The sequence below is a fragment of the Apodemus sylvaticus genome, chromosome 18 (genome assembly GCF_947179515.1).
Source record: "Apodemus sylvaticus chromosome 18, mApoSyl1.1, whole genome shotgun sequence".
NCBI classification, from domain to species: Eukaryota; Metazoa; Chordata; class Mammalia; order Rodentia; family Muridae; genus Apodemus; species Apodemus sylvaticus.
The window spans coordinates 43999586-44015018 of NC_067489.1; the positions used below are offsets into that span (position 1 = coordinate 43999586).

Consider the following 15433-nt stretch of genomic DNA (forward strand, 5'->3'; position numbering starts at 1 on the left):
GACCACTGACATCCTAGGAGGTGAGACTACCTGAGACCACTGACATCCTAGGAGGTGAGACTACCTGAGACCACTGACATCTAGGAGGTGAGACTACCTGAGACCACTGACATCTAGGAGGTGAGACTACCTGAGACCACTGACATCCTAGGAGGTGAGACTACCTGAGACCACTGACATCTAGGAGGTGAGACTACCTGATACCACTGACATCCTAGGAGGTGAGATGCAGACCTGATGCAGACAGACAGGGGCTTAGGGCACTCATGAAACTCACGTCGTCTTTTTAGAATAGGCAAGCAGCCATAAGGGCTAGAAATACCTGGAAAAATTCAGGAGAAGCGGGAAAATACAAGTTTTTAATATAAGCAGAGTCGTTTAAAGGTGCTCACCAACATGGCTGTTATCTTTAAATGCCACATCGTGGAGCTGAAATATTAGGTGTCGGCTGAATTTTTCCTCAGTGCTGGAATCCAGGTTGAAAACATCTTCAGCTGAGCAGTGAACATTGTAAGACTCCAAAAGTGCTTTACAAACATGCTAAAAACAAGCATACGTAAATAATGTGTGGTTTATAAGTTAGATTTCTCTGTCGCCATTACAAATATACAAATGCCTCACCACAAAATAGATGAGTCATCGCCAAAACATTTACAATATAGCAGCATTTCCAATTTACTCATACATTTAAACACATCACTTAAATTATTAAATGAATCTATATAAAAATTGTCAGTATGGCTGGAAAGATGGCTCGGGGGTTAAGAGCACTGCCTGTTCTCCCAGAAGTCCTGGTTTGAGTTCAAGCACCACATGGCAGCTCACAATAATGTGTGACTCCATTCTAGGAATTCCAACAGCCTCTTCTGTCTTCTGGGCACCAGACATGCCTTTGATATACAAACATGCGTGCAGGCAAAACTTCCATACACATAAAATTCTGAAAATAATAATTAAAAATAACATTTCTCTTAGGGCTGTAAAGATAGCTCAGTAGTTAAAAGCACCTGCTACTCTTTCAGAGAACCAAGGTTTGAGTCTCAGCTCCTATAAGGTAGTTCACCAACCATATGTAACTCCAGTTCCAAAGAATCCGATTCCGTCTTCTGGCCTTTGTAGGCACCAGGCTAACATATGGTGCACAGACATACATGCAGGCAAAACTCCCAAACACATTTTAAAAAAATCATAGGCTCTCAGGACTGAAGAAGACTCCTAAAAGTCAAAAGTCAAGCACTTTATATACTAACCTTCTCTAAAACCACAATAAAAAGCAGATTTTTAATTTCCTCCTACAAACTAGCTTCTCTTAGGGCTTCTATTGTGGTAAAACATCATGACCAAACACAACTCAGGGAGGAAGGGGCTTATTCAGCATATGGCTTGTACTACGTCAGTCATGCGAGGAAGTCAGGGCGGGAACTGAAGGTAGGACTCTGGAGGCAGGAAGTGCAGCACACAGAAATGCCGCCACTGGCTCACCCCCAGGGCTTGCCCTTACCATCCAGGACGGGCTGCCCACGGGGGCGTGCATGCCCCACAGAGCGGGCATGGAAGTGGCCCACAGGTTCTCTCAAATCTCAAATTAGATTCTTTCCCCAAATAACTCTGGTGTGTGTACAGCTGACAAAACACTAGTGAGCATAGTGGATAAAAGTTACAGTTCTAGTTCTAGTTCTTTTCTAACTTTCATTCTTAGAAAGTCTCTTCTTCCTTTTGATCTAAATCTATGTCTACGAATACAGCCTGAAAGCTCACGGCTCAGGAGCCCAAGATTTGGTTTGAGAGAACTCTAAGTTTGAGTTTTGGCTCTGCCACTCACTGGCCCCGTGGCTCAGATCTATTTCTGGCACTGCTCAGCTGTGAGGCAGGGATAGGAAGTATCACCCGACTTTTAATGAGAAAATGAGACTGAGGGCTTAGCACGGTGCCTCACATGGGTCACCACTTAAACTATTTCCTAGGGAGCAGCGAGACAAATCGCCTCTCCGGTTGCTATCAATCTTCTCCTCTGCAAAATGAAGAACTGGCTACCATGTGAGGCTACCAATCACATAAATATCTAATCGTTTTACAATAAATTCCACCTGCTACCAATGTTTTCATATTACTAGATTTCTACCATCTGACCTTACCTCTCTTTGGTAAATTCTCACGTTCTTAGCAGGCTCCCTCAATGTCACATTACTCCTCGATAGCTCTGTGACGTCCTTACACAGCTGCAGTTTGACCCTGACTGATATCATTATTTTGATATGTTTCCTTTGTAGTACAGAGAGGGAGCGTGTCTCAGCCTGCCCCGCTTTCTAATGTAGACGAAGCTGTGCAAGTGAAGGAGGACAATATAAATAAGGCAATGATTTGGGAAAATCAAAGCACTCAGTGTTTAATACAATAGAATCACACTGAATATCATGTGAGCAATAGGTAAGTTTCCATTTGGTTTTTGTTTATTTTTATGCTCTTGTTTTGTTTTTGTTTTTTAAGATGTGTAGCTATGGCTGTCTTAGGACTTGCTCTGTAGACCAGGCTAACCTTGAACTCAGAGATCCACTTGCCTCTGCCTCCCAAGTGCTGGGATTAAAATTGTTGTCATGGCCTGGTCTTAGTTAAGCTATTTAAATGTAGGATTCCCCCCCCCCATGGCAGCAAAGTCAACCCTAATTTATTATTCTTCGTTAGATTAAGAAGTCTATTAAGGGTTCAGTCGGATCCCGGCAGCAGCTGCAGTGGCTCACGTCTTCAGTAGCTCTTTCTGTCTCCCTTCGTTTCTGGAAACATGGCCTCTGGTGTGGCTCGTCACTGTCTGGTGACGGTGCCATCAAGATGTTCAATGACATGAAAGTTCGTAAGTCTTCAACACCAGAAGAAGTGAGGAAACACAAGAAGGCAGTGCTCTTCTGCCTGAATGAGGACAAGAAGACCATCATCCCGGGGGAGGGCAAGGAGATCCTGGTAGGAGATGTGGGGCAGACAGGGCACGACCCCTACACCACCTTTGTCAAGATGCAGCCAGACAAGGACTGCCGCTATGCTCTCTATGATACAGCCTACGAGACCAAGGAGAGCGAGAAGGAGGACCTGGTGTTCATCTTCTGGGCCCCGGAGAATGCACCCCTTAAGAGCAAAAGGATCTGTGCCAGCTACAAGGATGCCGTTAAGAAGACGCTGACAGGAATCAAGCATGAACTACAAGCTAACGGCTACGAGGAGGTCAAGGACCGCTGCACCCTGGCAGAGAAACTAGGTGGCAGTGCTGTCATTTCCCTGGAGGGCAAGCCTTTGTGAGCCACCTCCAGCCCCCCCTGCCTGAAGCATCTAGCAGCCCCAGACCTGCTCTTGGGTGTTGCCCCTTTCCTGACAGACCAGAGGGGCTGGGGGGATCCCAGCGGGGGGAGGGCTTCAGCCCAGTTGCCAAACGTCCCTCCCACCCCCTGGACCGTCCTTCTCCCTCCATCCCTGACAGTTCTGGCCTTCCCAAACTGCTTTTGATCTTCTGATTCCTCTTGGGTTGAAGCAGACCAAGTCCTGTCCAGGTGCCCAGTTTGGGGGGAGCCTGTATTTTTTTTTAACGACACCCCTACTCCTCATCCCTCCCCATCCCATGCTGCCAACTTCTAACCACAATAGTGACCCTGTGCTTGTCTGTTTAGTTCTGTGTGTAAATGAAATGTGGAAATGGCCCTCTCTGTACCGGCTGGTTGCCCTGCCCTTTCCCTTGATCTGGGCCACTCATGGAAGCAGGACCAGTAAGGGACCTTCAATTAAAAAAAACAAAAAACAATAAAAAGGCTAATTAAAAAAAAAAGAATTCTATGAAGTCAGAATGGTGCACCATTTCATTCCAGTAGCCCATGTAAAGAGCCTGACACTCACTAGATGCTGAAGGGCTTTTGGTATTTGAATAGAATTCTGTGCTTTGAAGTTACAGAGAATACATTTAGTGGCTCTTTAATTTTAGTAATCAACCATTCCTAAATTATATTTCCCAAGTTAAACTGTAAACAGAATTATAGTTATTTATGCAACTACACTATAGAACTTGGAGGTTAAAAACAAATGATTACTTAAGCAAAATGCATTAGTACTAGAATCCATCCTAATTGGTAGAAGTGACTTTACTGAAAGGTATCAGTATCTGAAGGTATCAACAGTTAAAATGTTATCATTAAGCATTTAAATGATACATTTAAATGTATCATTAAAATGTTATTTATTAACTGTCTGTTAATTTAAAGATAAGAAATAATCGAATTTGTTGGGTGTGGTGGTACACACCTATAATCTAAGCACTTAATTGGGAGATAGAGGCAGAAGGATCAGAGGTTCAGGGGTTTCCAGGGCTACATAGTGAGTTGGAAGCCCTTTGGGGTTACATGTAACTTTGCTTTGGCCAGCAAAATGGCTCAGTGAATAGAGGCACCTGGTGGAACATGTTTGACATCCCAGACCTACATGGTGGAAGGAGTGAAGTCCAGTAAGTTCTCCTCTCTCATCCACATGTGAGCACATGCATGCCTAACCCCAAAAAACAAATTACACTAAAATGTAAAAAGAAAACAACAAACAGCTAACCTAAGTAAAGCTTTATCAGACTCCAAGCACTATTTACTAGACTATTACATGGTTACCTACAAAGAAACTAAGATTCAATATAATTATGGAGTTATATTAAAACAATACTAATATGAACTGCACTATCAAACAGTAAACACGTTAAATAAAACTGTTATGCAATTTTGAAGTTAGATTTCTACAATGTTCTCCACATTTTCCTGATATAAATTGGTTCTTCCGTGTTTATATAGATAAGATATAATGAATTAAGAGGGAAAAATTTAAACACTTAGACAACCTTTCCACATATTTTTTAAATCTGTTACAGTAGTGTTGTATCCTGGTGTTTGTTACACTAGGGATATTTCTATGCTGTAATACATTGTAGCCCTTTAATAGTAATAGTATGTTTAAGCGGCCTCTGAATCTTACTTAGTTCTTTGTAACCCATCTGTGTAAGAAATCCTATCTTAGACTGTTAAACTACATCACATACCAGAAAAAGTCAATTCTGATGAGTTACAACAAACATAAAGTCAAAAACTAAGCCAGTGGCTTATGCCTGTAATTACAGCACCGCAGAGTCTTGAGTGTAGAGAGGTCAGCCTCATATGTCAGGACAGCAGATGCACACAAAAGCCCACAGCCAATGCTAACACAAAACCAACACAATTTACCAACTGCAGTAAAACAAGGCATCGAGCTTTCTTTTGACTGTTGAGTGGCTATTTTAAAAAGAGTACAACTTTTTTAGTTTGGAGAATTAAGGAGGACTCAGTGAAGCAGTATAGGGCAAAGCCAGAACAGGGAAGTGGGAAGGGTTGGGTGGGAAAACAGGCAGAGGGAAGGGGGCTGATGGGACTTTCGGGGAGTGGGGGTCTAGAAAAGGGGAAATCATTTGAAATGTAAATAAAAAATATATCGAATAAAAAAAAAGAAAACAATAAAAAAGGAGGATTTTATATATATTTACTTCACTTAAAAGCCAAGAGAAAGTATTTACAAATATCGTTCCATTAAACTTAAAGTCAAATATGCAAAGATCTAACAAAATAAGCAGACATTTGAATTTACATGTATTTTCAAGTTACAAAACATATATGCTAGCATATGGTTAACATTCAAATGAAAAAATGTTAAGACCTACTCTGAGGCAAGATGATCTCTACAACTTTCATACAATTCATGCAAAACAATCTTGTTTTTAAAAAACAGAGAGCAATGTATAAGTCCATATAATTATTTTTTTTATTGACACGGCTAAATAAAAAGGTAAATATTAGCACTATACTCTTTTCTCTTAGATGAACACAGGTGTAACTATTTGTATTCTAAGTTTGGTCGGTTTCTGTCTGTAGGACCCAAGTAGGTGCTGGTCTCTTCTAGACTTTTCATCCATGAAAACACAGCTATGATTTCCAAAATTCATATCAGCTCAAACATTATGATACTTATTTTTGTCAAAATTTCCCTGAATTTCATCTCATTGTCCACTTTTAAGAGTGAAATTTGCTTTACCTCACTTTTGCCACAGGTAAATATTTATACCGTAAGTCAGAGAATTAAAACATAGTTCGAAAATAGAAAACTCTCACTTATCTAGTTTAAACTAGATATAGTAATATTTTAATTGAATTGAATTTTCGCTTGATTTCATTATTTACTCACAGAAACAATGTTGTCAAAAAAGAAGATGGCAAGAAAAAGTAGAAGTCTGGAAGCTGTGGACAGGAGAGCCAGTCATTAATGGAAGGATGTAAAAGAACTTACCTGTATGAGCAACGCAACCATCTTCTTCCCATCAGCTCCTGGATTGGCCAATTTGTTAAATTCCAAATCAAAATAAAGCTTGCACACAGCGTTCTCAGGAATAACTTCATAGCAGTGTAAGAGGGTTTTCCTAGATTGAATAATACAAGTGTTAGATTTGTACCTTCCACTGCACTGGGGTGTGAGGGTCAGAGGCAGCTTGCGGGAGCCTCTTCCTCCACCATGGGTGCCAAGCACTGAACCTACTAGATTGTCAGACTAGCATAGTGAACTAACTCCTCTACCAACTGAACCACTTCACTAGATCATATATCTCAAAACCTTTAAAACATGGAGTTAGTCCTATACTCAAGAACAATGACCACTGTGCCCTATTCAGCCATAACTATAAATTAATAAACAATGTGTTATAAGTTAAGTCTGTGGCTCATAGTATTAAGAGTTTCTGACAAAATGATGCTAACAATTGCATGCAGAAAATTATTTAGCTGGAAAATAAGGTGTTACAGTGCTATTTAGTGACAAATGTCTTGATATTGTATAACAGCTCCATTTTTGTTTTTGCTGTCACTGCAAAAACAATTATGAAAGAATGTTCTTTCTCAGACTGTTATCCTAGGATCACACACAAACACACTTAGGAGTCCATGAATCTTCTGTGGGAATTTTTAAAGTCTGTATTTTCACTATGAAGATACATTTAAATGTTTTAAAAAAGAAGTTATCTCTTGAGAAATCTTCAGCCATCTCCTTTGGGTGTGTGAATTGTCCTTTTCCTAACTTAAGTCTCTCTAATAATTGTCCACGTATGCAGGCATAAGAGGAATGACTTTGTCAGAGGTACAGAAGAGCAGGAGCTGATTCCAAATGCAAATGCATAAAGCTCAGGTGGCTTTCTAGAGAAAGAAAAGGTCTGTAGTAAGTTTAAAAAGGAAGAGGAGAGATGGAAGATTAAAGAATGCATTGCTCTTCAGAAGTCCTGAGTTCAGTTCTTAGCACCTGTGTCGGGTGCCTGTAACTCCAGCTCCAGGAGATCTGACATCCTCTCTGGCCTCCTCAACACCTGCATGCATGCACACATGTGGCACTCACACATACACATAAATGAAAACAAAATAAAACAAATCAGAGGTATTAAAAAGGGAAAGGGATGGAGTATCTTGGGGCAGGCAGTACCTGTAGGTACCACCATGTGCATTCTGACAGGACTACATTTACAGTTCAAGATGAGATTTAGTCTCAATAAAACACCACCTGTCACATTATATTAAGAAGCTCCATGGGCCAAATGCTGTGGTGCATGCCTTTAATTCCAGCACTCAGAGGCAGAGGCAGAGACAGGTGGATATCTCTGATTTCAAGGCTAGCCTAGTCTACAGAACGAATCCCAGGATAGCCAGGGCTACAGAGAGAAACTATGTCTCAGGGGAAAAACAAAAACAAAAACAAAAAACCTCTGCCTGGCACCCAGGTCTATCCTGGCATCCAGGTCTAGACGCATGACTAAATTTAGATTTGTAACTAAAGCTAAATACCATTATAATGAAAGTACTTTAAGAAATATTGATTTATTCCCCTTTCTATGGATCCATGACTCAAGTCTTAGAAATAGGTAAATATAAGAGGTTTATTAAATATATGTATTACCTTGAAACATATATCTACTTTCTAATATCACTATTTTAGACCTGAAGAAAATATAGCCCAATTGAGAAAATATGGCACTCCAATCTTTGGTTACAGTATCAAAGTTCTGGGTTTCAGTCCCACATGCTTCCTTGTACTGATTTAAAAGAAGACATTCCTTTATTATATAATTAATAAGGTAAGTGTTCATGAATAATTGACAGTAAAGTTTAATATTTTCTTACAAGACCCCAAATTCACAAAATGTTCTATAATACACAAATACGTGTGTGATTCCCACTCCCGACATAACTTATTGAGGGCTGCAGGTGGCAAGGCAGCTCCGTGGGTAAAGGCACTCACCATCAAACACGATGCCCTGAGTCTGAACGCTGGGACCCATTCGGTGGAAGATGAGAAGTCAACTCCCCAATACTGTCTTCTAACCTCTACCTGTATGCTAATAGTACATGTATGTCCATATGCACACATATACACACGCACATATACACAAGCAAACTAAATAAATAAATAAATAAATAAACTGCAAAACAAACCCTTTAAAAAAGTATGTGTGCAGGGCATGGTGCTGTACCCTTTACTGTCAGCATCAGGAGAGGGTGATGAGCTCTGTGAAGAACTCCCTCTGTGAGTTCAAACCTGGTCAACACACTGAGTTCCAGGCCAGCCAGAGCTGCATAGTGAGATCTTATAAAAATGGAACTTCTGTCAATGATTACCAGCAAGATAAAGTTGCCTATCATTAGCTTTGTAACTACTGTCACCATCTCTTTCACAAAGGAACTTTAGAATTCAATTCTAATAGTGAAAGAGAAATGTGTTGGCTAATTTTATGTCAAGTTGATACAGCTATAGTCATCTGAAAGGAGGGAACCTCAACTGAGAAAATTCCTCCATAAGATCGGGCTGTAAGCAGGCAAGCCTTTAGGGCATTGTATTAATTAGTGATCAATGGGGGAGGCCCACCCCTGCGATGGTGGTCCTAAGTTCTATAAGAAAGCAGGCTGAACAAGCTATAAGGACTAAGCCAGAAAGCAGCACCCTCCATGGCCTCTGCATCAGCTCCTGTTGCCAGGTTCCTGCCCTGTTTAACTTCCTCCAATGCTGAACAGTAATGTAAAAGTGTAAGCTGAATAAACCCTCTCTTCCTCAACTTGCTTTTGGTCATGGTATTTCATTATAATAGTAACCCTAAGGCAAATAACTAACCCTGTGGCCACGAACTGTGGATATTCGTTTAGCATGAATTAATTTCAACAAAAAAGGAAACACAACTTTAGCTTAATGAGCTACTCTGCTACTTACCGGGTCTTATAGTAAAACCAAAGTTGAGCGTAGGATGTTACAAGGTAAACACGTTGTCCATTTCCCACTTTGCATTCCAAAGCAAATATGTGAACATTCTATAAAATTTAAAATAATTTTTGAAAGGTTTACAACATGAAAATCTAAGTTCCACTGTAACTAAAAAATATTCATGAAGACCTTTGTCACTCAAATAGCAAAACTTAGAATACAATTACATTATTAAAAACAAGACAGTCACCAGACCCATGCCATCTCAAATCTATCTATATATATATTGAAAATTTTCTTTTAGATTTATTTTTTTATTTCATGTATATGAATATTTGTCTGTCTGTCTGTCTGTATGCCACATGTGTGCCTGGTACCCAGAGAGGTCAGAAGAGAGCACTGGATTCCCTGGAACTGGAGTTACGGATGATTGCAAGCCATCATTTTGGAACAAAACTTAGGTCCTCTGCAAGAGAAACGTGCTATTAACCCTGAGCCATCTCTCCAGCCCCTAAAATCTATATTTTTAAAATAATTACGTATATTTTTTTTAGCTGGCTATATGGCTCAGTGCTTACGAGCACTGGCTGCTCTTTCCAGAGGATTCAGGTTCAATTCCTGGCACCCACAGGCAGCTTATGAGCTTATCACTGTCTGCACCTCCAGTCGATGGAGGTCTAACATTCTCTCCTATATTCCTCCAGCGTGCATGTGGTACACAGACATACTTCTATGCAAATGCTCTTACAATAAAAGGTTTTAACTATTTTTATTTTATGTGTATTGTGAGTACCTGCATGTATGTCTATCTACTGCATATTGCATACATGCAAAGAGCCCTTGAGGGTCCAAAGAGGGCAGTGGATATCATGAAACTGTAGTTGCAGATCATTGTGAGTGGCCCAGGTGGGTACCAGGAACTGAACCTGGATCCCTGCAAGAGAAGCCACTACTCTTAACCACTGAGCCATCTCTCCAGTCCCCATGTTAAATCAGCAACATAATATAGATGTAGGAGAGAAACTTTTCAGATTAAAAATAACATTTTTCCCTTACTCTCCTTTAATCTAAGACAGTTCTTATTTTATGAAATTAGACCCATTTCACAAAAGTAACTCTAGATTACTATTAACTATTTGAACTAAAATATATTAATAAGCTCTCTTTTCCTATAAAAATATCTACAGGAATAAAATTTTTAAAAGAAGTTTCCATAGTCCTGAATGACACAGGACCTCTCATGGCTGCTGTAAAAGGAGCTTCTGTTAACACTAGCATAGACACAACATTTTTATGTCCACCTAGCTAGAAGTAGCTGGTGAGCCATTTCCATTTTCATAAATGAGAAATCACAGGAAGACTCTTGTTCGACTCTATTGAAAGTTCTTTTGGGGGCTGAGAATGTGGCTCATTGGTGGAGCATTTGCCTAGCATATGTCAGGACCTGGGTTCAGGTCCCAGAATAGAAAGAAAAAAACTTTCTGAAATAAATTTTACACTGATGATTGGTTTTGAAAAGACCAAATTCAAATGACTACCAGTATTTTGATTTTTGATTCCTTAAAATCAATTCCTGTGGTTAAGAACACTTGCTGCTTTTGCAGAGGGCCCAGGTTCAGTTCCTAGCACCCACATGGTACCTCACAACCATTTGTAACTCCAGTTCCAGGGGATCTGACACCCTCTTCTAAACTCCCTGGGCACTCCATACATATGGTGCATATACATACATGTAGATAAGACACTTGTCTTAGTCAGGGTTTCTATTCCTGCACAAACATCATGACCAAGAAGCACGTTGGGGAGGAAAGGGTTTATAGAGCTTACACTTCCACACAGCTGTTCATTGCTAAAGGACATCAGGACTGGAACTCTAGCAGGTCAAGAAGCAGGAGCTGATGCAGAGGCCATGGAGGGATGTTTCTTACTGGTTTGCTTCCCCTGGCTTGCTCAGCCTGCTCTCTTACAGAACCCAAGAGCACCAGCCCAGGGATGGCACCACCCACAAGGGGCCCTCCCCACTTGATTACTAATTGAGAAAATGCCCCACAGCTGGATCTCATGGAGGCACTTCCCCATCTGAAGCTCCTTTCTCTATAACTCCAGCCTGTGTCAAGTTGGCACACAAAACCAGCCAGTACAACACTTATACACATAAAATAAAACTAAAAAAGAAATGCCATTATTTTCACTACTAAAATATATGTAGTGGTTAATGAATTCAAAGGGAGATTTTTCTAAGTCATATGCTATCAATATTACTATAGCATTTTCTTTGTCAAGCAAATGTCTGAAATGAGAGCAAATACACTTTTTTTTAACCTCCAGTGTTACTTAAAATTAAAAAATAAAGACAAAGCAATTACCTCTTTACAGCTTTTAACAAAATTAAAAGCTTGACTCTGACGATGAAATAGCTTCCAGATGGAGGACGGTTCTTCTGGCCTGGCCAGTCTCGGTCTGTACACGGAGGACAGTGGCTTCTTTTCATAGTGAGATGCCCGCTCTTCAATCTGCTTCCGCAATGACTCCCATTTCCTCATCATTGCTTCACAAGAATGGAGAGGATAAATGCAACCTCAGAAACCTTTCTAGCAATCACTACTAAGCAAACGAAAATGTAAATTTACCTGCTCAGAATACATTCTGCCTGGTATAACTTCAAAATGTCTGGTCTCCTGACATTTTTTGCCTTACAATTTTTTTTATACAAAGTTTTGCTACGGAACAGGAGTACGGCTGGTCGGCAGAGATCCTTAAAGCTTAGCTCTTCCCTCTAATAATCTTATGACCTTGGAGAGATTAATGAAACTTCGTGAAATCTTGGTTCAATCAATTTCAAAATGGGAATCAACAGAACCTTCAATGTTCTATGTAGAGGCAGAAAAGCTTTGTGCACACAGATCAGCACAGGAGAATCCAGGAATGTTAAACACACAGCTCACTTCTTCAATGGAATGAACTGCTCTTCCTGAAATGCCAGGAATGATGTAGTTTTACAACCTGATGATGCTTTGCTGTCTGAAGAGACAGGTTTAGTCCATATCTTCCAGACTTTTTGTGTTTATGTATACTGGACCCTTAAAACTTTGCCCTTAAAACTTTTGAGTGTTGATTTTAGGCCATAAGACTCATTCTTATAAGGGATGTCATTTGTGCTTTTCAATAGCCTAAGAGACTTCTATGTTAAAGCCAAGATAATCCTGACACCCACAGGCATTATGCTTACCTCAGTCAAGCTTACTAAACCCTAAATCTTCGGTACTATCTCTAAGTCAACAGTGTCCATTTTGTTCAAGAAGCCAGACGATTTGCAAAGTCTCAATGTAGACCTGTCTTTAATGGCTGTATACTGGGTTAATTCTTATCACTTTTTCCCGAAACTGTGCTGTGCCAAAGAAAACTGATCTGGGCCAGACTCTAGAAGTCCTGCTCCATGATCGGTTTTTCCCTGCTTGTTGTAAAGCTTGCAGGGGAATCACCAGTTTACACAGGGCCTGAGATTAAACACATGAAAATGTCTTATGAATTATAAAGCCCTATGGAAATGCTTTCAGTATCGTTATGTCTGTCAACACAGCCAGCCTATCGCTCAGCTGATGCTTACTATCTTGGACCCTGCTCCCGTGTTGTCATTTCTTAGTGGACACTTCAGGTCTAGGCAGCATGGAAGCTTGGCTCCCTTTCTGTTTCTGTTCTCCTGCTCTAAGCATAGCTTTGTTCATATGTCATTATGAACTTTATATTTTGCTCCTTTTCCTAGCTCAACTACACACTGATTCTGGGCCTGACCACGAGACTTGCTTAGGTCACACTGACAAAGGTTAAGATCAGGTGCTTCTGACTTACTTACTTCTGATCAGACTTAGCTATATTGGAGTCCTGTCCCGAGATTGCTGTGCCATAAATCTGGGAAGGGGAAAGAGAACCACTGTACTTACATATCTGAGGCTGAAAGGCCACATGAAGAAGGCATCCCAGTCAAAGCCAGTCTGACACGCAAGTTAGGACATTTCAGATCACACATCATTAAAATGGAATGAATTCAGGACAGACTACAGAACTGCCTAGCTTAACTAAAGAACCACTTACAAATAATTTTTTTAAATTAGTAATTTTTTTTGTACTGGTATGTATACAAAATTGGGTCAATTGTGGTTCTTTGTCAGTATCATCTACACTATAATCTACTCACTTAGAAAACACATACATTAATTTTTAAGTGAAATAAGAAAAATACAAAAGCATTTAGGAGCAAATTATTATTTACCTATATTAATGTCTTTGTCTTCAATTTTAGCAGAAATCTTTGAACCGACACAATCTCATTAGCAAATAACATATCCCCTGAAAAGGAAAACAAAATTGCCTAAAAAAAAGTTGATATAGAGCCCTCAATATTAGGTTTACTTTAATTCACATGAAGATAAAAATCTGCTATATTTCAAGAACACTAATTGATTTTATTCTATGTGATTTATTACATTACTAATACTAAAACAACAAACAGAATGCAATTATATCTGAATCATAGACTCAAAACAATAATTAAGGATGGTGTGTACATGTTCACATTTAGTGAAACTAAAATCTCTCTCTCTCTCTCTCTCACACACACACACACACACACACACACACACACGTGCACGTTATAAAAATCTGGTATGACTGTGGGAATATGTAATACATGAAAGTCTTGGAGTCATAATGCAAAACTGGTTGAGGCTGCACTGCAGAGGAAACCAGAGGGAAAGCAATGTTTAGCATCCCTGAATTATTTTCAGTTAGAAATGGGTGACAGCTGGAGAGTCAGACAAAATAACAGAAGCAAAGAAAATGGAGAAGAAAGCATCTGTCCTGCTGGTTTGGGACTATCATGTTCCCCATCTGAGTCTCTGGGAGAATATGATACCATGTTAGAAATACTTTTAATTCCTGGTGTGGAAAGAGTACAGTTGTTCTTTTAAATAATTTTATGGCAAAGCTGCTTTTTCACCCCGTCTATTTTTGGTGATGATTTACAAGTTCCAAAGGAAAACACTTGCACTAGTTTCAAGCAAAGGCTTAAGGAACTCTACCACGGATTTCTGTACCAAAAAACATTTGCTAGGATCCTCCAGTTGGAAGTGTGGGAGTTACAAAAGAGGATTAGTCATCTTAGGGTAATCAGTGGGAGAAGGGAAATGGGGATGGAAGTGGAGAGCTGACCAAGTTCCCTGAGCTTATGTCTAGACTTGTCTATTAAAGGCTGTGAATGGCCTGGTCCTAAGAGCAACTTGCCTGGGGAGGGGGTGGGAGGGGGATGACCTTACACAGGTGCTTTGCAGTCGCCATTCACTCACACTGTGATAGTCCATACTGTCCACCTGACCGGATGTCAGTATGCCCACACTGGTAAAGCACACCTTCCGGGAGAGGGGTGTTGGCCAGCTGTAACATTACCTTCAAAGGCAATTTGATCATGTGGACTCTCATGTGGATTCATGAATCCCTTGATGGATTTATCTTATGGTGGTATTACTGAGAGATGGGGAAAGGTAGTGGACCCTAGTTTGAGGAAGTTCTGATTTCTGACTGCCATGGTGTAAACTGCTGGTCCATCCTGCCCTCCCAGGCAAGAGGAACCGGCAACTTTAAAGCCCAAATAGATACTTCATCCATTAAGTTATTCTGTCGGGCACTCACTCTGTTGCAATGAGAAATCTGACTAATACGGAGGCTGAAGCTTCCTTTAGCCAGGCTCTTCGTTTCTTTCCTCCTTTTAATTTAATTTAATTTAATTTAATTTAATTTAATTTAATTTAATTTTGAGATAAGATGTTTGTGTGCTTGCCCAGGCTGGCCTCAAACTGAAGATCCTCCTGCTTCAGCCTCTCAAGTGCTGGTATTATAGGCATGGGCTGCTACACATACTCTAGTTTCTTGTCTAACTAGCAATTAGCTCCTACTCCAACTTCTCCCTCAACCCTGAGATTAAATTCATCAGTATTCTGTTTACTGGAAATACCATAGCTCCACTATTTGTGATGTTCTTCTATTTTAAAATACTTAACAATATTTTGTGTGCGTATACATGCTTATGTGTGCATGAACATGTTATATGTGCACATACACATGTTGTATGTGCACTTTTGTGTATGAGTGCACATGCAGGCCAAAAACA

The 15433-nt window shown here is 40.1% G+C and overlaps 2 protein-coding genes across 4 annotated transcripts in view; one reads left to right on the forward strand and one right to left on the reverse strand.

Annotated features, from left to right (window-relative positions):
• Primpol (primase and DNA directed polymerase) overlaps window positions 1-15433 on the reverse strand; it is a 37556-nt gene that overhangs the window by 19585 nt on the left and 2538 nt on the right. For all 3 annotated transcript variants that reach the window (XM_052162491.1, XM_052162492.1, XM_052162493.1), the window contains exons 2-6: window positions 13541-13617; window positions 11637-11818; window positions 9280-9377; window positions 6328-6457; window positions 393-540 (exon numbers count right to left, since the gene is read on the reverse strand). In XM_052162491.1, coding sequence (XP_052018451.1) covers window positions 393-540; window positions 6328-6457; window positions 9280-9377; window positions 11637-11816 — 556 coding nt within the window. In that variant the 5' untranslated portion in view covers window positions 11817-11818; window positions 13541-13617. The remainder of the gene's footprint in view (window positions 1-392; window positions 541-6327; window positions 6458-9279; window positions 9378-11636; window positions 11819-13540; window positions 13618-15433) is intronic.
• Window positions 2791-3351, forward strand: LOC127668740 (cofilin-1-like). Its single transcript, XM_052162498.1, has one exon. The coding sequence runs from the start codon at window positions 2827-2829 to the stop codon at window positions 3286-3288; it is 462 nt and encodes a 153-aa protein (XP_052018458.1). The 5' UTR covers window positions 2791-2826; the 3' UTR covers window positions 3289-3351.